Source organism: Leopardus geoffroyi, chromosome E2 (genome assembly GCF_018350155.1).
Source record: "Leopardus geoffroyi isolate Oge1 chromosome E2, O.geoffroyi_Oge1_pat1.0, whole genome shotgun sequence".
In the NCBI taxonomy this organism is placed as follows: Eukaryota; Metazoa; Chordata; class Mammalia; order Carnivora; family Felidae; genus Leopardus; species Leopardus geoffroyi.
Window position 1 is genome coordinate 14,738,162 of NC_059335.1, and position 21,049 is coordinate 14,759,210.

General features: G+C 59.4%; 2 protein-coding genes and 1 non-coding gene across 9 annotated transcripts; 1 reads left to right on the forward strand and 2 right to left on the reverse strand.

Annotated features, from left to right (window-relative positions):
* Positions 1-1,602: 1,602 nt before the first annotated feature.
* PLEKHG2 (pleckstrin homology and RhoGEF domain containing G2) lies at positions 1,603-12,454 on the reverse strand. Of its 7 annotated transcripts, XM_045442372.1 has the most exons (19): positions 11,566-12,448; positions 10,786-10,915; positions 9,695-9,963; positions 9,513-9,613; positions 8,661-8,727; positions 8,510-8,556; positions 8,126-8,276; positions 7,700-7,837; positions 7,332-7,532; positions 6,777-6,869; positions 6,603-6,689; positions 5,496-5,529; positions 5,302-5,403; positions 5,136-5,183; positions 5,018-5,056; positions 4,837-4,853; positions 4,553-4,729; positions 3,521-4,445; positions 1,603-3,441 (listed from the first exon to the last, which is right to left on the reverse strand). In XM_045442372.1, the coding sequence occupies exons 2-19, from the start codon at positions 10,892-10,894 to the stop codon at positions 1,817-1,819; spliced, it is 4,230 nt and encodes a 1,409-aa protein (XP_045298328.1). In that variant the 5' UTR covers positions 10,895-10,915; positions 11,566-12,448; the 3' UTR covers positions 1,603-1,816. The 7 variants fall into 7 exon arrangements, with proteins under 7 accessions (XP_045298328.1, XP_045298322.1, XP_045298325.1 ...); XM_045442366.1 differs by having other exon boundaries at positions 6,603-6,869; positions 10,786-10,930; positions 11,566-12,454; XM_045442369.1 differs by having other exon boundaries at positions 6,603-6,869; positions 10,828-10,915; positions 11,566-12,453.
* Positions 12,455-12,734: 280 nt separating this feature from the next.
* TRNAI-UAU lies at positions 12,735-12,827 on the forward strand. The gene is given in 2 exon segments: positions 12,735-12,772; positions 12,792-12,827. It is a non-coding gene; the product is annotated as a tRNA-Ile (tRNA).
* A 2,960-nt stretch (positions 12,828-15,787) lies between these two features.
* Positions 15,788-18,411, reverse strand: ZFP36 (ZFP36 ring finger protein). Its single transcript, XM_045442375.1, has 2 exons — positions 18,286-18,411; positions 15,788-17,455 (listed from the first exon to the last, which is right to left on the reverse strand). The coding sequence occupies exons 1-2, from the start codon at positions 18,307-18,309 to the stop codon at positions 16,502-16,504; spliced, it is 978 nt and encodes a 325-aa protein (XP_045298331.1). The 5' UTR covers positions 18,310-18,411; the 3' UTR covers positions 15,788-16,501.
* Positions 18,412-21,049: the final 2,638 nt, after the last annotated feature.

Here is a 21,049-nt window from a genome sequence, read left to right on the forward strand (position 1 = left end):
CGGCTTACTTGGTTAAGCATGTGACTCTTGATCTCAGCTCAGGTCATGATCTGGTTCGTCGGTTCGAGCCCTGCGTCGGGGTCCACATTGACAGTGCAGAACCAGCTTGGGACACTGACTTCTCTGCTCTCTCTCAAAATAAAAAAAATATATAAAAACTTAAAGAAACCATCCTCATGTGCCTTTTAGAGATGAGGATTCAGAGTGAATGAGTTCACATAAAGTGACTAATGCCTGAGCTATGCAGTTAGCACTCCATAAATTTCCACTTTTTTTGTTAGCTGATTGTTAAAACTTCCGATTCCTAGGCTCCTGCCCTGGAGGTTCTGATTCCATAGGTTAGGACTATTGGGGGATCTGTTAATTTGAACAATGCCCCGATGAGTCAGGCTCAGATACATTTGGGAAATGAGGATATGCTCACTGTATCTTTCCAACGATCTTACAAGGCAGGTACTGTTGTCCTCATACAATTGAGAAAACCCAGACTCCCAAGGGAGGTTATACACCAACTAGAAAAGTCAGGACTTGGAACTCAGCTAGGACACTGAAGCCGTAGGGAATTCCAGGAAAAAATAAGTAAGACAATGTGCTAAAAGCACAAGAGGTTTAGCATTCAATGAACAAAGCTAGTATTCCAAAGAAACTGCTTAACTTAGGCAGCTCGCTGGGCATGCCATTGCTGGGAGGAGGCAGAAGGATTCTAACATAAAAGTCTTTGTCTCTGACCTGAATTTCTTTTTTGGGGGGTGTGGGGGCACGCCGAGGCACTCTAGAGAGAGGCCCCAAACTAGAGCGAGGGGGTGAAGAGATCCAGTGTGTGTAGGTGGGCACAAGAATTGGAACATTCATGACGTTGGGGAGTGGTTGTCCAGAGAACTCAGATGTGGAACAGACTTCCAGAATCCCAAACACGATTCATTCTGGTGTCCGCATGGACTGGTCTCTGAAATTCTGTAGTCCCAAGACCCAGTATGATCTAAGGAGGGATGGGATGGCGATAGAGAACGTTGGATGGTTGCCCTGCTGGATTAGATGGTTGGGTGAATGAGACGTAGGAGCGGCTGGAGGTGACATTGTGAAGGGACAGATGGATGGAGAGGGCTGGTTGGAGAAAACAGGTGGGATAATGGAGGAATGGATTGGTGTTAGAAAGGATACTAGATGCGATAGGGGTAGGGTGATGATGGATGAATAGGATAGAGATGGTTAAATAAAGCATGCTGTATGGATTGGAGACGGACAGGCAGACGGGAGGAGAGGGCTGGGGAGACAACCGGATGGATAGACCCAGGGATAGCTGAGCAGAAGAGAGGACAGAACACATGAACTGGATAAATCGCGGAGGGAACGGACTTCTACGTCCGCCTGGGACAGAGCTGCTTAACTTGGCTTTCCTAGATGGCATCAAGCCGTTCATAAACTCTGAAACAGCACACACCAAACTCTAATGGGTGGTTGTCGGCAACCCTCAAAGAAGTTTGAGATCCGCCCCCACCCCGTTCTGAGCCACGGATTCGTGCTGTGTCAGACCTTCCCATTCGTTGTCTGGTCCTCCCCCACTGCCTCCGGAATGGGAAAAGATACAGGACTTCAAAATATGAATGAACAAAATATTAATGACAGCCCCTTCCCCCATCCCTGTTGAGTTAATCAAGGTAAGTAAGGAGAGCCATTTGCCAAAGCAGATCCCAGTTGCTGGAAAGCTGCGGCAATTTTTACACCTTTGTTCAGTGTCTGGACATCTGGGTGAAGTTCTGAGGGTCTGTGGCATCTGGTTGAAGTCCTTGCTTTTCAAGAAGTCTGATATCCTGGCTCACATGTGGAAAGGGGCATCGGGAGCTCCCTGGGCCCTACGAAGGCCCACAGATTCCTGGGTGGGGGCCAAGAGAGCAGGATGGTTTAACCTGACCTGGGCCTTGGCTGGCCGTAGCCGCCCACCGCCCCCGACATGGATGTTGACCGTGGTGGCATAGCTGAGCCTCCTGGCTGGGGGTGGTGGGGGCTGGGGCTGGGGTGGTGGTGAAGGTGCCCGTGATGCCGGGGCAGAGGAGGACCAGGGACCCCGGGAGGCTGGGGGAACTTCTCCCCCAGGCCCTTGTCTCCGAGCGAGGCTTTGGCTGATGTAGGACGCTGCCAGGTATCTTGAGAGGGCAGCTGCACTGGGACCCAGGAGCTGACGGGTGGGAGGAGGGGGACTGTGGGGTGGGGTCAACTCTGAAGACTCTGACCGGGCGACATGAGACACCGGGTGGCCTCCTGGTTTGGAGAAAACCACGGTGGTTGGAACCGGGATGGGTAACAGGCCCTGACTGTCCCGAGAACCTTCCTGCTCAGGCAAAGCGGTCGCAGCTGGAACGTGAGTGTCCGTGAGGCTCTTCTGCTCCAACAAGGGTGTAAGTTTTTGGACGTGGAGGTCTGTGAAGCTTTGTTCCTGAAGCAGAGGTGCAGCAGATAGCCCCTGGACGTCTGGGAGGCCTCCCTGCTTGGGCAAAGGCGGGAGGGCTTGGAGGGCTTGGGCCTGGGTGTCCATGAGGCCTTGTCGCCGGGGCAAAGGTGCGGCAGCTGGGACATTCGGGTTCTGGGGCAAGGACAGTGGGGCGTCGGCTGGGATCGGACGGTCTAGGCAGCTTCCGTGTGCAGGCACAGGTGAGGTACCCGGAACCTGAATGTCTGAGAGGTCTTGGGGCAGAGGCAGCGGGGCGTTGGCTGGGGTCTGGTGGCTTAGGCGGCCTCCGTACGCAGGCCCAGGTGAAGTACCTGGGACCTGAACGTCTGGGAGGTCACGCCGCAAGGGCAGCGGAGTGTTGCCTGGGATCTGATGGTCCGGGCTGCTTCCGGGCGTAAGCAAAGTGTTGACGGCTTGCTCACAAACAGCAGCTGGGAACTGAACATCCCCGGAACCGCCTTGCTTCGTTGACAGGGTGGTGGTTGGGCTCTGGCTCTGTAGGTGGCCTTCTTTCTTGAGCACAGGAGTGGTGGCTAAACCCATGGCATCAGAACCGCGTCCCTGCTTGGGTACAGCTGGGCTGGTCGGAACCTCGATGTCCACGTGGCCTCTGTGCTCAGGCAAAGGCGTGGTAGCTGGAACTTGGGTTTCCAGGTGGCCTTCTTGATCAGGTAAAGTTGTAGCTGGAACCTGATCGTGTGGGGGGTCTTCTTGCTCGGGCAAGGGTGTGGGGGCTCCAGCCACACTCTGTATATTCCAGAGGCCTCCTTGCCCAGGCAAAGGGGTAGCAGCTGGAACCTGGATGCTCAGACGGTCTTGCTCAGGCAAATTTGAAACATTCAGACCCTGGCCACCCAGGCAGCCTCCCTGCTTAGACAAAGGTGTGGCAGCTTGAACCCGGGTGGCGGGACCCAGGGGGACAGATTCCTGGGCACACGTCAGCGGGAAGGCCAGCTCACATACCAGCACGTGTCCAAAGGCAGGCAGGGGCCCTGTGTGCACAGAAAGAACGGAGTCAGGACCGCGATCTCGGTGTGGGCCGTCTCTGCTGACCACACACCCGGACCTCACCTGGCTCGGCCTGCTCACGGGGCAGGGAGGGGGACAGCTGCGGCTGGGCCAGAGCACGGGGCCGGCGGCGGGGCGCGTTGGCCGACGCCCGGGTCTCCGCCCGCTGCATCTGCTGGATCCGCTCGCTGTAAAGCCGGGCCAGCTCGCGCACTCGGGAAGCTGTCCTCTCCGAACTCGGGGCTCCTGCCTTCCCGCTCCCGCCACCTCCACCCAGATCCGAGTCTTCCAGGATGAGCAGTGGCTCTGGGAAACCGGGCCGGGTCAGCTGCCCCTGCTCCAGTGCTTGCCAGGCGCTCCGGATTTCTGAACAAGAGCGGAATCCCAGCTCATCTGAGAATCCCTGGTCTCGGGTGACGTCCTGGGACTGGAAATCTGGGAAGGATTCCCCTTCCTCAGGAAGCTGCTGCCCTACCCTGCCCCCAGAGGACCGCTCTCCTTTGGTGGAACTGCTTCCGGGAAACAGTTCTCTCCTCGTGGCTAGAGCCTCATCGGGCTCCCGCAGAGCTCCCTGAAGCCAGGAATCACAGGGAAGGGCGGGAGTGCTGGGAAGGCTAGGAATGTCAGGGACACTAGGTATGGATGGAAGGCAGGGCATTTCAAAAACACTGGAAATGTCAGGGAGGCTGGGAAGGTGGGGAATCTTGGGAATTTCAGACAGGCTGGGAATTTCAGGGAGGTTGGGTACGTCTGGACTTTTGGTACGGCTGGGAACGTCGGGAATTTCAGCCGCACTGGAACTTTCGAGCCCTTCTAGCACATGGAGTGGGGAAGGCTCCCGTTCATCCAACTCCAGCTCTTCCTCCTCCTCCTCTTCTGAAGAGTCCCGGCTGGGAAGGGCTTGGAATGTGAGGGCTTCACTGTCGCCTGGCACCTGGGAGTCTCCAGGGAACGTGGTGATGTCGTGGGGGGGCGGCTGTAGTGGGCACTGGGGAAGAGGCCAAAGATACCATGGTGGGCTGGCCCTCCGGCCCCCCCGGGCTGTGCCTGACCGAGCTAAATCCCAAGGACGCCCTGATGTGACACCCAGCTCACCCCTGGATCCCGGAGGCCTCTTTGGTTCAGCAGTTCCAGGATCTCCTCCGTGATCGAGGTCCCGGAGGGTTCCAGCGTGGGGGGGCCAGTGTCCTCTAGGTCCTCAGGGGGTCCGGAAGCTGGAACTGGTGGCTGAGGCTCCAAGGGGGGGTAGAGCTCCCCCTCACTGCCAGCATGCTGTAAGCAAGGAAAGAGGACGGAGGGCAAGAGTCGAGGGCCGCCCATCTCTTCCTCCCAGACTCAGGAGTCCGGGTCCCCAGACCCTGTGCTAGGGTATTTCTTACCTTGAGTCTAGGCTTAGCTGGGATGGAGAGATGAGAAAGAGAAGAGTGAGATGCAGAATCTGGATGATTCCTTACAGCCGATCCGTTGCCCCTATCAGCCCTCCCCCACGCACACGGGGCATCTCTCGGGAAGAGATAGACAGAGAGGCATGGACCCGGCTGGGCTAGGGTGGCCACTTACCATTCTGTGCAAACATAACATACGGGTCCTTTACTGGCTCTGGGGAGAGGACACAGGAACGTCAGGGGCCCAGCTCCCCCCGCGTTCTCTCGTCAACTTTCAGGCAGAGGACACTCACCAGACTGTCTGCGGCCACGGCGGGTAGCAGAGGGTCCTGGAGACGGAGCTGTGGGAGAGGCAGAGGAGAACCCCACGATGAGCCCAGCTCCAGGCTGGAGGGGACAGGCCGGGGGTACAATTCCTGGGGGAGAATTGGGGGAACCTCAGGGTTTCATCTTCTTTACCTGTGTTCCTTCGTCCAGGGGTGAAATTTCTAGCATCCCGAGGTCGGGGAGACCCAAGAGGGGGTGTCAGGGGCTCTGGGATGGGCTTACTTTTAGGAGCACCTGCGGGGAGACATTGGGAACCCCGTGATCTACTTTTCCTTGGAAGTCATCCTCCTACTTCCACATCCTCCCAACCCAAGGCCCCAACTCACAGTGCAGGCTGTTTTCAAGGAGAACTTGCTTTGCCTGAAAGAGACCAGGGTGAGGGGCTGCGTCGCCGGGGGCTGCCTCCGAGCGCCCCAGTCACAGTCCTATTAACGGGTGCTACTCTGTATGAGGCACGTCACACGACTGGTGATTAGTAGTAGTCACCACAGGTGTGCGAACTCGGTGCTCTGACTCCTCCAGGTGAGGAAACCGAGGCCAGAGAGGTAGCGTCACTTGCCCAAAGTCACACAGCAGCGACGTGGTGGAGCTGGGATTCAAACCCAGGCAGGAATTTATTTTTATCTACTTGTTTTTTTTTAAAGAGTTGGCATGCATCTTACTTACTTTTTTAACGTTTTATATATTTTTGAGAGAGGGGCGCCTGGGTGGCTCAGTCGGTTGAGCAACCGACTTCCGGCTCAGGGCATGATCTCATGGTTTGTGAGTTCGAGCCCCGCGTCGGGCTCTGTGCTGACAGCTCGGAGCCTGGAGCCCGCTTCGGATTCTGTGTCTCCCTCGCTCTCTGCCCTTCCCCCACTCATGCTCTGTCTCAGAAATAAGTGAGCGTTAACAAAAAATACTTTTGAGAGAGTGCTAGTGGGGGAGGGGCAGAGAGACGGGGACAGAGGATCCCGTGAAGGCTCTGTCTTGACTGCAGCGAGCTCAACGTGGGGCTCACACTCATGAACCGGGAGATCTGAAGTCAGATGCTTAACTGACTGAGCCACCCAGGTGCCCCCCTCCGTTTCTTTTTATTTATTTATTTATTTATTTTTTCAACGTTTATTTTTGGGACAGAGAGAGACAGAGCATGAACGGGGGAGGGGCAGAGAGAGAGGGAGACACAGAATCGGAAACAGGCTCCAGGCTCTGAGCCATCAGCCCAGAGCCTGACGCGGGGCTCGAACTCACGGACCGCGAGATCGTGACCTGGCTGAAGTCGGACGCTTAACCGACTGCGCCACCCAGGCGCCCCCCTCCGTTTCTTTTTAAAATGCAACTTACTGATCACGGTCTAAGCGAGCCCCCTACACTCAGGGTCTCGTAGCACTACGGGAGGCGGGGTGGTCCTCCCGCATTCCGAAGCCCCTTGGATATGGCAGGAGCTGTACCTTGGCGGGGATGGAGGCGGGGTGGTTCTCAAAGAAAAGGCGCTGGAGACAGTGAATCCACAGCCTCTTCTCTTCTTGGTTCTTGGCCTGGGGGTGGGATAGGGAGTCGGGAGCCAGATGGAAGGTCTGGGGGCTGAGGGGAACCCTGACCGCCCAGCCCCACCTTGCACTCACCTGGAGCAGGTGCCTGTGTTTGGGAATGGTCAGATCGGACACCTTGAACCCTAGAGGATCTCGAGGACTCTCGCTCACACTCAGGTTGCAGCACTGGGTAAGGGGGACAGAACGGGGCAGGGAGCTCAGAGCCCCGAGACTCAGTGTGTATCTGGGTTCCTACCTCCTAGAAAGATGTGCCCCATGAGGTTGTGGGGCGGGTCCCCTTACCCCCCTGTGGAGCCCCCCCACCAGGCTGGGCTCTGCTCTCCCTCACCAGTCCCTCGCCCTCATCTGGGTCCAGATGTGCTCCCCTCATGAAGATGCTTGCCTGGTGGGCAAATCCAGCCCCCCCCCACCACCACCGGCCCTCACCTGTATCCTGATGCCCTCACCCTTCATTAAACTTCACCCCCATCCTTGGACTCAAGAAAACACGGCCCTCAAATTGAGGCTGGGTTGTTCCTCCTTGGCAGACCCCGCCTGCCCCCAGCTATCCTGTAGGTACACAGGTGTAGGTATACAGAATACACCTTGCAGGTGACATCCTGGTCCTGCCCCCAACCCTGAACTCACGAAGATATGGCCCTTGTAGGTGTACTCCGGCCCCCGGCGTTTGGCCACGAGCAGCATCCGTGAGAAGAGAAAGAGCAGCCTCTCGCCCCCTCGAAGTCGGGGGCCGCCCCCTCCGCCACCTCGGAACGCGCCCTCTAGCACCAGCTCCCCGAAAGCACTGAGCTCCGGGCCAGTCCAGCCGCCAAGCCGCCGCTGCACCTCCTGCCGGGCCCGCCGGGTGCGCAGGGCACAGGGGCGCGCACACACACCAAGACCAGGAGGTTAGCAACCAGGCTGCACTACCCCAGCCCGTCCTCCGAGGCCACCCCCCCCAAAGGCCCTCGTGCCCACTGCCCCCATCCAGCAGCCCCAGCCCACCCTGGGGTCACCTGGAGGCGCGCCGCATGCTCCTGCTTGCGTTTCATGTCATTGATGTACCAGGCGACCGCGGTCATGGACACAATGGCCTCCTCCACCATCTCACGGCCCCCGGCGCCCGGGCCCTCTGCCCAGTGCTTGCCTAGCTCCTGCCAGGCAGGCACCCAGGGAAGGATCAGAAACAAGAGAAAAGGATGGTAATGATAGGAGACAGACAGATACCAAGGCAGCGACAGAGGTGGCGACCCAGAGGAGGACAGAGACAAACAGGCAGAGACAGAAAGAGGAATCAGCTGGAGCCAGTCCCCACTGGTGGCAAGAACTTGCACCCGACTGCTGGCCCAGTTTCTAGGGACTTGTCCTAGAGCTGTACCACCGGGCGGTCAACGGCCAGGACCTTGCCCTCCCCGAGCAGCACCCCCAGGGCCACGGCTGACCTGCAACAGCAGATGGTACTTGAGGATGCGCTGAACAGGCTTCAGCAGGAAGCTCTGCAGGGGCAGCGAGTGGCGGAGCTGGGCCTGGCGCTCCTGCAGCCACAGGGCTGCGGGCGGGGACAGCGACAGCTCCCGGAGCAGGGCTAGGGAGCTGGGGGCGGGGCACAGGTCAGGGGGCTGGCAGCCCCCAGCGGGGAGGGCGCGGCGGGGCGTGGTCAGGGTTTCAGGGGCTGGCAGGGGTCAGGGGCAGCTTAGGGAGAGCTCGGTTAAGGTCATAGGCTGGCAGGGGCTGGAGCTGGATGGGTCGAGGTGGAGGGAGGTTGGCTGGCACATCAACTCAGCGGGCAAAGGCCTGGGGCCCAGCGGGGGCTCCTCACTCCTCACCTCGGGTAGTTCATGCAGTACAATGTGTAGATGTCAAAATCCTCACTCTGTGGGTGACACAGCAGTTAGGGAGACCTGAGGTCCCAACTCCCCGGGACCCCCCGCCTTACCCCAGCCCCATCCCGGACTGAGAGCCCCCACCCTGACTCACCCTTTGCACGAAGCACTCGGCAATGCCCCCTGCGCTGCTGCTGCCCTCCAGGTCCTCCAGGAGCTCACTGTGGGGGAGAGGGCGAGGTCAGGGACTGCCCTGTCCCCACAGCCCCCCGTGGGACGACTCCAGGAGGCTGGGGACTTGGTGGCTGCCAGGATCTCTCAAGGGGCTATCGTATCCGAAGGGAGTCTTCTGATTGCTACGTGGGGAGATCACAACCCCGCTCAGACTTTGTCCATGGACAGCGTCCCGTTCCTCAGCCCCAAATCTTGTCACAGCTGCCATGAGCCTAGGGGTCTCGTGATATGACCCAGGGAGAAGGGTGTCATGGCCCTCAAAGCTGGGATCGTCTTAAGAGGCTGCTGTGATCCTGACATCTCGTCACATCATCTCAGAGCTCCTGCAGTAACGTGGAGATCGATCTCATCAAGACGCTCAGAAGGGTCACGATCCTTGGACACCAGCATCTTCCTCACTGGGTCCAGGCCAACCATCTGGTTTGTCTGGGACTGAGGGGTTTCTCGGGACGACGTGGTCACGCGAATGCTCACGCTATCATGATCTTTAGGCCCCCCACACGAGTCGTGGGTTCACCGTGATCTCAGACCTGACCTAGTGCTGAGACCCATCCCCGTACTTAGATCTCATCTGGGTCCTCGGGCTCCTCTCCAACTCTGCCTCCGCCACTCTGGTTCCTTCACTCCCCATCATGATCCCTGCCCAATGTCACTACCTCCCATGTACCAGTCAGGAGAGGGGGTCGTGGGACTCCAAGGTTTGGGTTAGGATACAGCCCGCCTCCCCTAGCCCTACCAGCTGGTGCCCCTGCCCGTCCCTCCCGCCTCTGACCTGCTGAACTCGTAGATGTCCTCGATGTTGGCAAATAGTATGCCCACCTGCTCCGTGCTCAGCCCTAAGACCCCGCCATCCAGCAGAGGACCGAGGTAGTCCTGTGGGGATGACTGGGGTTATGGGGGGCGGTGGAGGGTTGGCCTGGGTCCCCACTGTGCTCGGGTACCCGCCTGCCTCACCTCCACGATGCTGCGAAGGTCCCGGACATAGGCCCGCTCTGTCTCCACGATCTCGCGAGCCACTCGCTCTAGCCTCGAGGGTTTGGCGGAACCCGGAGTCCCCACAGGTGACAGATGCAGGCGGATGGGGGGTCCTGGAAGGGGCTCTGGCCTAGAGGCTGAGCAGGCTGGGGCGGGCCCTGGAGCCGGGTCCCCCTCGGAGCCCACCGTGCTCAGGGATGTGGAGCTCCCAGAACCTCGGGGGGAGGCCATGGCAGGGGTTGCAGGGGCTGCCAGGGGTGAGAAGCAGGAGATCAGGCCGTCTCCCCAGCTGAATGAGTGCAGCCCTACACTCACCCACCCCAGGTCAGCATCTGTCGCTCCCCTCCTCCAGGGGCTCCCTTCTCCTCTTGCCACTGCACTGCCTTGGTCCTGTCCTGTTCTCTCCCATCAGGATCTTCTCTGGGCTTCGACCTCCACTTTTCTAATCCACCTCCGTGTGTCAGCCTGGGAGATCTTTATTAATTTGCCCGTTTGACCCTGTCACTTTAAGTATAACCCCTTCATGCCCTCAGGAGAAAGTCCAAACTCCTCAGATCCACACTGCCCTATGCAACGTGGCCATCAGAGACTTTTCCAGTCTGTTCTCTTCCCACAGACACACCACTTCTCACACTCCAGACTCCAGTCGTATTCGGCTGCCTTCAGTTACTCAAAAACACAGCCTTCTCTCACCTCTGCACATACTTTTCCCTCTGTGTGGAACACTCTTCCTTGCTTTTCCCAACTCATTGCTGCTTATCTTTTAATTCTATTATGTCTCCTCCTCCAGGAAGCCTCCATTGAGTTCCCATACTGGGCTCCCACAGTGAGAGGAAAGGGCTATCACCCCCACCCCCACCCCTGCCCAGGCTTGACCGCTGGACTCTGGGTGTCCGCCTCCGGACTGTCACCATCTAGGGATGGTTCCATCTGCCCCACCAGACTTGGGAACTCTGTGTAGGCAGAGCTGGGACTGTCTTGGTCACCCTATGTGGCCAGCACTGAGCCAGCCAGTGTCTTGAATGAAGGAACAAATGCCCAGCAAGCTCCACCCTCCCTTGGACTCTCACCTGTCTGGGTCTCACACACAGCTGCGCAGTCACACACTTCACCTGTGGGGCCACGGCCAAGGCTAGGGCTGGGTTTGGACAGGCTCGGTCCGCGGGCTCCCTCGGGCATGGCTGAGTGGCTCAGCGGCTTCTGCGGAAAGACCCCCTTCTCGGATATCAGGACCCCATCGGCTTCCCCGCCGCCCACACTCACAGATTAGGCCAGAGAATTAGGAGTGTGATCTAAGTCCAGGAGGGACCGGAGAGTAAATAATGGGGCAGACAGAGGCATAGTGATAGAAAGAGGGGCACCGGGAGAGATAGCACAGAGAAAAAGATGGAAAGGTTGAGACAAAGAAGAGTGAAGCTAGGAGTCTGGTCTGTCTGGGGCCGGAGGCTCAAGGATCCTGGGAACGTTTGGGCTCTGGCTGGAACCGAGGGCGAGGGGCAGGGCTGGGAAAAGCCGTGGGCGGGAGGCCGGGAGGTCCCTGGGGAGGGCGGAGGAGGCTGGGGGACCGGATGCCAGGGTCCTGCAGACGGCTCCCTCCCCCGCCCAGGGCTGCGAGTTGGGGCGCTGGCCCTGAGCCCTCGACCCACTCCCCTCTCCAGCCAGTCCCTCCGCGATCCGCTTACTGTCCCCACCGCCTCAGCGAGGGTCCCCAGCGCCTTCCCACACCCTTTCAGACCCAAACTCCCGCCGGCGCCTCCGCTCGCCCCCCGCCGGCACGCCCCCTCATTGTTCAGCGGCAGCGGCGCCGCCCCCTCCCCCAGCCCGTCGGGGCCCCTCGCCTCCCCCCTCACCTCCCAGGGAGTCTCCAGCCCCGAGCCGAGGCTGCCGGATTCCTGTTCAACGCTAGCACGGTCCCCGGGGAGACGCAAAGCCGGACTCCTGGGTCTCTGCAAGTCAGGGGCGTGAACTTCGGGCTCTCAGCCCCCGGGAACCAGAATCCGAGGTCTCTCGGAGAGTGGGATGCAGCGGTCCGAATTTCCTGGTCCTCTCAATGGGGGATGCTGGGAGTCTCGACTCTTGGGTCTCAGATGGGGTGCTGGGGACCCAAGTTCCTAAGTCTTCTAGATAGGGCCGTGGGGCGACCGGATTCCTGAGTTCCCCTAACTCTAGGAGCAGGGATTAAACCATCTCCAGGCGGGAGCGCAGGGGAGTCCCCAGTTCCTGGGTCCCCTGGAAGGAGTGGGCGTTTCAGCACTAAACAAGACTGGCCGGGGTGCTGGGAGTCCGTTTGCCAAGTTCGGATGCTGGGCTCGGATATCTGGGAACCGTTGGAGGTAATCACCGATCTGGGATCCTAAGTTCTTTAAAACGGGGTGCAGAAAGCTCGGCCTCCAGGAACGCGCGGGGCTGACGTCCCGGACTCCCGGCTCCTCCGGGAGGGGGCGCTGGGCACCTGGATATCTGGGGTCCTTTAGCCTGGACGCGGGGTCCCGGGCTTCGGGGTCTCTCAGGGAGCGGTGCACAGACTCGCGACGCCAGAGTCCACGACTTTGGACCCTTCGGGTTCTGGGATGAGTACCACGGGGCTCCGGCGGCGGCAGCGCCACATCTGTGGCGGGAGAGTCCGGTCCCAGCTGTGAGGCTGGGGGCGGTCGCCTAGGGCTTCCCCTCCCCCCCGAGCCGCCCCGGCGCACATCCTGTTCCCGCCCGCGGGGGGGAGGGGCTGCCTTCCGGCCAGCCAGCCGGTAAAGGGTTAAGACACCTCCCCCCTGATTCTGAATATTCATGAGAAGGCGAGTCCCAGAAAGGCTACACCCCCACATTCCAAAAGCTTCTGACTTTTCCCTTTTACAGCAAGGGCCTTCAGGGCGTGAGAATCCGGAACTGGTAACGCACTTTCTCCCATTGGTCAACCGAACAATTCTTATTTGCATATGCAGTAAAGGCGGAGCTGTCCAGCGGGGAGGGTCACGTGTCCAAAAGCGACTGAAGGACCTCGCGGCGCGAGGGTGCGGCCGGAGCTCCAGTGGCGCAATCGGTTAGCGCGCGGTACTTATACGACAGTGCGAGCGGAGCGATGCCGAGGTTGTGAGTTCGATCCTCACCTGGAGCACCTTTTTTTCTGTTACCAGCATTTTACAAATGTACACGTCTTGTAAGTGAACTAAAACATCTACATCACCACTGAGGGGAGCGATCTTCGGAGTTTTTGGGTTAGAAAGACTCCTGGAACTAAGGCAGCTGCCCGGGAGTGTTGTGTACTGTGGGGAGGTGCCCTTTCCATCCTGGCCGCCAGAGGGTGGTATCGCCTCTTATATGCCTGCGAATTCAATTGGGTCTGCAAATCTCAGTTTAAGACTTCTGTAGATGTGTCGGGTTCTCCTCCGCAAATTGTCCAAGGCATTACTTTTTCTTCTCCATCTTCTCTCTCTCTCTCTCTCTTTTTTTTCCCAGTTTCATTGAGATATAATTGCCATATAACATTGTATTAGTCCAAAGTGTACATGATTCAATATATGTATAAATTGAGAAAAAGAGTTTAGTTGACATCAGTCACGTCACATATTTTTTTTCTCCTGTGTCTTGGATTTTTCACTTTCCCTTTTCCTCCCTCTTTCTGAGTTGGTTTGTTCCTTTCAACAAATACTAAACATGCACTATGTGACTGACTCCTGTTTAGGGTTTAGGTGTGAGTGATAGAGCAGTGAGCAAGACAAAGTCCCTGCCGTTGAGGATTTGACATTCTTAGCTGGAGAGACAAGTTTCTATAAACATGAAAACTAAGTATATTTTATATGTTAGGTGGTGGTGAATGTCGTGGAGAAAGAGCAAATGAGAAAGAGGATGGGGTGTTGGAGGTTCGGTGTGGGCTGCAGTAACAGTCAAACACCATCTCACTCAGAAGGCATTTGAGCAGGAACCTAATGGAGGGGAGTAAGCCATAGGGATAACTGGGGAATATTTCAGGTAGCCATAGCAGCCTGTGCAAAGGCCCTGTGGCTGAGGCAGGTCAGGTATAATGGTGGAGCAGCTAGGAAGCCAGTGTGACTAGAGCAAGAGTAGCCAAAGGTAAGAGTCAGGCCACGTAGGCTGGTGAGGTCTTAGGACTTTGCCTTTTATGTGATGGGACTCTGACTCAGGTGTCAGGACAAGTTCCCTGTGGTTGTTTTGTTGGGGAATGGGGAGAGACTGAGGGCAGGTCCTGGGCCAGGAAAGCAGGAAGGGACTGCTATGAAGGTTCAGGTGGGAGATGATGCTGGATAGGACCACGGGTGGGGGCCACAGGAGGAGGCAGGTAGATATATTTAGAAGGTGAATCAGACAGAATTGCTGTTGGACTGGGGTGTGAGTTTGACAACGAAGAGTCAAGGGGACTCCCAGGTGTTTGGTACCGGTAGCTGCTGGTAGGGACCATTTTCTCAAATGAGGTTCGCTTTTGTTTTTACCAGCAGAGACTGTTTTTGCTAAGGCAGGGGCCAGAGATGTCAGTTTCTTGTACCTCAAGTGTCTGTAAATGTCTCCTCATGGCTTGTTCTTGCTCTCTGCCTCCCCACTGTCTTTGGGTCTCCGCATTTCTATATATTTTTTTCCAACCCTCTTCTAAGTTTGGGGATCTGAGCCCTTTCCCAAAACTGAGGCGGCGGGGGGGGGGGGGGGGGGGGGCAGCTTCCTGGAAGAGGAGATCAATGGTCAGGGCCTGCCAGTGTGCAAGGAGAGAGAGCCAAAGAGGAGGGCAAGAGGAGGGGAGGGGAGAAGGCAGAGGAGGGGAAGCGTCTGGAGAGGGAGAACCCCGACAGGAGACAGCAGAGGGGTGGGGAGGATAGGTGGAACCGAGGCGACAAGGAGTGAGAGGCAGGGGGGGAAAGGGTGGAGAGGGCAGGAAGAAGGGAGAAGGGAGAGGAAGAGAACTGAAGGAAAGAGAAAAGGGGGTAAAGGGACAGGGGGTGGGGGCTGGAAGGGCAACACAATAAAAAGGGGAGAGGAAGAGTTGGAGAGGGTGAGGGGGGAAGGGTGGCGCAGGAGGGTAAGGGAGGAGGAACTGACGGGGGGGAGGGCGGGAGAGGAGAGGGAAGTGGGGATGGGGAGAGGAAAGCGAGGCGGGGGGGAAAGGGGTAGGGGGGGCGGAGGCGGCGGCGGAAGGGGGGCGGGGCGCCGGCGCTGACGCGGGGCGGCTTCCGGGCTCGGGGCGGCCGGCTCCCCCGCCCCAGGGTGGTTCCCGCCGCCTGTTGCCTTGTATGGTCCGAGGACGCCGCTGTCCTCGGGGCCCCGCCCGACGCGGCCGCGACCCACACTCTTGGCCCGGCGAGCCCGACCCCCGGCTCGGCCCCGCCTGGAGCACGGAACCTCGAGCTTCCGAGGACCCCCAAATGCCGAGATCCCGCAATGCCGAACTTTTCGGGCCCGGTCGGGCCAAGACTCTGCAATTCCGAGGACCTGGGGGCCCGGAAAGCCAGAATGCTGCATTCTGGGATCCCGGAAAGTTTTCTGAGACACCCAAGGGCCTCGAATTCTAAGTCGCCCAGACTACCTCTGAGATTCTGGAATCCTGAGGCTTTCAAGCTGCCTCCCCCAGGGGGTTCCGAAAGGCTGAGTCCCCCAGGCTCTCACGTCCTGGAACGGCGGGTAGTGGGATCCCAGGACGCCCCGACTTTCGGGACGCTCCCTCCCCCACTCGCCGCGCCCGGCCGCCCCCGTCCGCCCTGGGCTCGCGCCCCGGCACATTCCGTCCTCTCCGCCCCGCCCCGCCCTCCTCCCTCGGCCCCGTGGGGACGGAAACATGCCGTCCCCGCCCGCGCCCGGGCGAGAGCTGGGTCGAGGAGCCCGGCTAGACGGGAACGCCTGCACCCCCGCGCCCCGGGAACTGGCTCTCCGAGTTCTTGAGGTGACCTCACCTGGCCCCGCCCTCTCAGGTGGACGGCTGAGCCAGGTGACGTCACTTCCTGCCAGGTAAGCGCCGCTGGCTGCTCAGTCGGCCGGGGTTTCGGTTGACCCTGTCTATCCCTAAAAAAGGTGCCCCGCCACCCTCCCCGCCCCTCTTACTGCTTCGAGACCGCACAAAATCCAGGATTCAAGTTTACACACAGATTCCTTTTATTTAAAAATTCCAAAAAACACAAAAATAAACTTTTAACAATATATATTACTTAATATATTATTATAGTATACTTATAACAATAATTATTCCATCTTTTCCAATATTACAAAAATGAAGAAGAAAAACACAAGGGAAGCAGACGACCCAATATATATAAATACTATAAAATCTATTAGAATAAATAAAGTCGTCATAAATAAAGGGCCCAATGGCTGGGGGGATGGGGCAGGGTGGGTGTTTGGCAATGGCTTTGGCTACTTGCTTTTGGAGGGAAATTTTGAGCACCAGGATTCCCCCTCAGGGGGAGGCTCCAGTCACCACCAGACACTGGAACCTCAGGGTCTGGGAGAAATGGGGGGGGGGGGGGCAGTAGGAGCCTATTATTCACAGCATTGGGAAAGAGGGGCGGGTAGAGGGCTCACTGCCTTCCTCAAATCTGCTACATTTTTTTTTTTTTACAGGACCCAGAAAACATTCCTGCCCCCAACACCATGAACACCGAGCTTGCACACTGGGGACCTGCCCCAGCGTGGGGTCAGGGGAGTGGGTTAATGCACTTTGGAAGTTGGGGGGGGGGAGTCTACTTGACTGAGTCCCCCAGTTCCCCACAGCCCCAGGGCCCCTGTGGAGCCCACAACAAAACAGAAATGGCCCCCTTGAGATCCAGCTGATCTGTACCGGGCAGGCACTTATCACTCAGAAACAGAGATTCGATTGAAGATGGGGAGGCGCCGGGGGGCTGCAGGTGGCTGAGGTGGCCCAAAAACCCCAGCCTCGAAGACGGGTGAGTCGGATCCCCCCAGGCTGCTGCCACTGCTGGCATATTCATCAGGATCAGATCCCAGGGAGTGTGCAGAGGGGCTCCGAGCCAGGCCACCCAAGGGCCCCCAGACGCTACCCGGCGTAGCCCTTCGGCAGGAGGGGCAACAGGCTGGGGTGGGGTCCCTTCGGGCCACAGGGGTCCCAGGGGCAGCAGAGAAAGCAGAGGGTGAAAGCGGAAGGTCCCCAGGTGGTGGTGGTGGGGAGCTGGAGGGAGAGAAGGAGCATGAGGACAGGGAAGGGCCTGCCAGGCCCGCTGGTGGTGGTGATGGTCTGCGGCCGGAGGGCAGGCCTGAGAAGCTGATGCTCTGGCGAAGCACATGGGGGTGGCCTGGGACAGCCAGATCCTCGCTGGGGTTGTGGATGAAGTGGCAGCGTGAGCCGTAGGGGCAGCGGCCCTGGAGGTAGAACTTGTGGCAGAGTTCTGTCTTGTACTTGGGGTGGCGACTGGCCTGGCGCAGCTCGCCCAGACCATGGGCAAACTGGCACTTAGCCCCATAGCGGCAGCGCCCGCTCTCTGAGAAGGTCCGACATAGCTCAGTCTTGTAGCGGGATGAGGTGGTGGGGGTCGCAGTAGGTGAGGTGGGTGAGGGTGACAGTTCAGGGCCTGGGCGGGGAGCCAGGGGTGCGAAGCCTGGGGGTGGCGGGACCCAGCCACAGCTTCGACCCTCCACCAGGCTGGTGGAGCGGCCAGGCAGACGGGCACCGACCCCAGCCGGGCTGTTGTCGGGTGAGCTGAGGCTCCAGAGCCCGGAGGAGGCCCAGCCTGGGCTGGACTCAGTCTCTCCGTGGTCAGATGGCAGGTCAGGGCTCAGCGACAGGAGGCTCTGTGGGAACAGGGACCGGTTAAGACACCGAAAATGCTGGGTGACGCCCCACCACAGCTGCAGGGCACCTACGAGCTTGCCAGTCCGGTTTGTGGGCTCCCGGCCCGAGCCCCACCTGCCCACGTTAAAACATGGGCTCCCGATTTGGAGGTTCTGAGTTTACTCGCGACGGAAGCCACTCCCGAGGCACCCAGGCACTCCGGCTCCCCCGGCTGGATCAAGAGGAGACCCCAGCCTTCCTGAAGAGGACAGGCACGCCACTGTCCTCTCAGTTTTGAGCTTCTGGGCCTCTCGGGATCTGACCCCCGCGCCTCGGGTTCTCCAGTTTCACAACTGGAGGAGCAGGCAAACTTCACCCAGGCAGGGGCTGGGATCTCGTCGCTTTTCGAGTTCCCAGAGTTCCCCGCTGGGTCAAGGGGTGGAGAGACAGAAGTCGGCTTCCCCTCACCCCGAGACTCCAGCCCCAGAAACGCCTCCGCGCAAAACCGCGCCCTCAGCAACTACTAAGGGGGTAAAACCAGGTGTGGGGCCATTTCCGCCTCCAGACAGCCCTAGTCTGAGAAAAGTCTTCCACTTTTCCACCTCCAAGGGCCACTCCACCAATGTCTGGGCCGAGACCCGAAAGTCGCAGGCTCCATTTCACCTCTAGAGGATCGCACAGGTCGGAGAAGGGAGGCAGGGCCCCCGGGCTGGAGTGTGAGGCTCTATGGAGCTCCAGTTTGAGAAAGGAGCCGGAGGTCCCGGGCCAGAGTTTTCGGCGCTGGAGAGCCCTAGCTTAAGAAGGGGGTCAGGCATGCGGACACTGGGGGTGCCGGTCGGCGGGGGCTCACCTCGTAGATGGCGGCGAGATCCATGGCGGCGCGAACGGCCGATGGGCTGAGAAGTCGGCCAAAAGTGGGAGCGCTGAAGTCAGGCTGCGGTTGGCTGGTGGAGCCGGTGTTTTTATAGAGATGAAGTGAGGAGGCGGGGCCAGTGGGGCCCGCCCGGGTGGGTGGGGCCAGGAGGGGCGCTTCCCGGACGCGCGCCCCCAGCAAGGCCCGCCCGGCACCCCGCCGGGACGCGCGGGGAGGCGGGCCCGCGACCCGGCGGGGAGTGCCCACGGTGGGGGGCGGGGGGAGGGGTGTCGGCCCAGTTTTCAAGGCTGGAGACTGAGGCGCGGAGAATCGAACTGAGCCGTGGTGGGGGCAGGGCTCCTGGGGGAATTGACCTGGGCAGGGGCCAAGAGGGCGTGCGCGGGAGAGACGACGGGGGGGGGGGGGGGGGGGGGGGGGAGAGAGACGCAGAGCGAGAAAGAGAAATGGAGAGACCCGAAGAGAAAAACATAGAGACAGGGAGGGAGAGACACACATTGGGAGACGTACACTGACAGGGTGAGACAGGGCAGGGAGAGGAGGATAAGTTGGGAGACAGAAAAGACATGGTAGAGCGTCCCAAAGAGACAAACGCAAGGAGACAAGCGAGAGGGAGGGTCACAAAAAGAAATAGAAAAAGAGGGAGAAAAACAAGCAGAAACAAACACCTACATACAGAAATCCGTAGGGAACGGAGAGGGGACCAACAGGCCAGGTGGGGGATTCTGAGACCTGCCCGCCTGGTTCGGTCTCCCTCCCAAACAGCCCAGATTCAGCGAGCTTGATCGCCGTCCCCTCCACCCCCACTCGCGGGGGCGAGGGTCCCGGATACCTGGCGAGGCAGGAAAGGAGCCTCTCCTGCTCACGCAGAGCACGGCACTTCAGATCGTTTCCTCTGGGCTAAGCACCGTTCTATGAAAGTGCTTTACAGACGGCAACTCAAGGAGGTTATACACCCGTTTTGCACACGAGGAAACCCAGGCACAGAGAGGCCAAGTTACTGTCCCAAGTGCGTGTTAGTAAGTGGCAACAATCTAACATCAGGGTCTGGAATTATGTAAAGAGTGTGCCGCCTGAGAAGCCTCCAGATTGGAAAGGAGGAGATCTTTTATTTTGTGGTGGAGGGTTGCCTCGACAGAAAGGAAAGCTGTTTTGAGGTGGAAGAAACGGGTCATCCCCCAACTGATGGTCGGATGGGTCTCTCTTGAATGGGTGTGCCTTGAGAGAATTCTTAATTTGCGAGGATTCCTCCCCACATTGGCAAGTGTTTGATGGTCAGGAGGGTGCCCTGAGTGACAATCTGTTAAGACCTGGGAAGAAAACTTATTCTTAAAGGGGGTCTTGGTGAGCTGGCCGCCCTGAGTGAAAACAAGGGGGTAGAAATCATAGCCATAGCGTGCAGTCATGAGGGTGGCAAGCTCATTGTTGCAGGCTGTGGCCGCGGGCTTGTGTTGAGGTGGGAAGAGTCTGCCAGGCACACCGACTTGCCTCGTCGGACCCAGCTCGGGGGAATCCCTGGTGCGGCGCTTTCTGGGGCTGAGGGGCCTTCCCGGCCGGTCCCGTGAGCTGGGCGGCTGCGGGCGGCTTTGGCACGGTTGCAGCCTCCCGCTTGCCCGTGACTCACTCGCAAGGGGCGGGGGAAGGGGGCTTCCTGGAAGCCGTGACGAGGAGGCTCGACCCGGACGCCCGGGTTCCTCTCTCGTAACCAGGGCTTCTGTCGCCTGTAAACACAGCCTGGAGGACAACGGGGAAAAGGGAAAGGGGAGGTGCCTGGCACCCACCTCCCCGCTGGGCTCCAAATCCCAGTGCCGCTAGTAGGACGGAGGCGGCGGGAAAACGGGAGGTGGGGGATACCCTGGGGTCCCCGGAGTTTGGCTCGGCTCTGGCCGCGATCCTGGAGGAGTTTCGATTCCCTGGAGACAGGGAGCATTTCCCATCCCTGAGTCAGACGGACCCCCCCCTCCGCTCCCCTATCTGCTGAGTCATCGGCCCCGAGAGCCAGGACGCTAGGGATTGGAAGACGCTCAAAGAAGCTGGAGAGGGGGCTTTGCGCGGGGAAGGGCCGACCATCCACCGAAACACGGACGGGTGGCAGCCAAGGGCTCGGGCCTCGGCCCCTCCTTTTTCAGATTTAGGGGTCCGGGTCTCCGAACCACCTCTTCGCTCAGATGCAGACCAGGCCCCCCAGGCCCTCCTACAACAGACCCACAAGTTCGGGCGCCTAGCCCTCCGTTCTCTCAAGCCTGAGTCTGAGCCCCCAGCCCCTCCTTCCTCCGATTTGGGAGTCTGGCTCCCATCCCCCTTTCCACCCCGTCCAGGCCCCAGTCGCCCCAGATGCCCCAGCCCGGGAGGAAGTTCAAGGCAGGCCTCCTCCCCGCTCCCCACGTAGCCAACGGGAAAATCCGTGGCCCCAGCGGCGGCCGGGAATCCCCTCTGGAATGACGGTGGGGAAGGGGATGGCCGGGGTCCCCCGCGGGGTGCAGGGGGGCAGGTCCTGGGCGGGCAGAAGGAGGAGGGAAGGGGCGGAAACCAGCGAGGCTAAAAATACGGCGAGCACTTCCGGCCTAGGGGGAGGGGAACGAAGAGCAGAGTTTCCAGAAAAACAAGCGGGGACGGGAAACGCGGGGGTGTGAGAGCCGGTGCGAGTGCGCGGGCGAGCAGGGGTGCGTGTACCCGCGGCACGTGTGCGCGCCTGGTGTGACTGGGCGTGAGCGGGGCGGCCGGTGGGCGGACCGTGGCCGTC

What these genes read in the sequence shown, in the direction of transcription:
- PLEKHG2 (XM_045442366.1), bottom strand. Translation starts at nt 10,894, where the DNA reads ATGCCCGAGGGAGCCCGCGGACCGAGCCTGTCCAAACCCAGCCCTAGC. An exon ending in TGTGTGTGAGACCCAGACAG is followed by an intron (nt 9,964 to 10,785) that starts GTGAGAGTCCAA and finishes CACCCCTGGCAG; the next exon opens with CCCCTGCAACCCCTGCCATG. An exon ending in CCGCCTCCATCCCCGCCAAG is followed by an intron (nt 5,530 to 6,602) that starts GTACAGCTCCTG and finishes GGTCTCTTTCAG; the next exon opens with GCAAAGCAAGTTCTCCTTGA.
- ZFP36 (XM_045442375.1), bottom strand. Translation starts at nt 18,309, where the DNA reads ATGGATCTCGCCGCCATCTACGAG. An exon ending in ATCTCGCCGCCATCTACGAG is followed by an intron (nt 17,456 to 18,285) that starts GTGAGCCCCCGC and finishes CTGTTCCCACAG; the next exon opens with AGCCTCCTGTCGCTGAGCCC.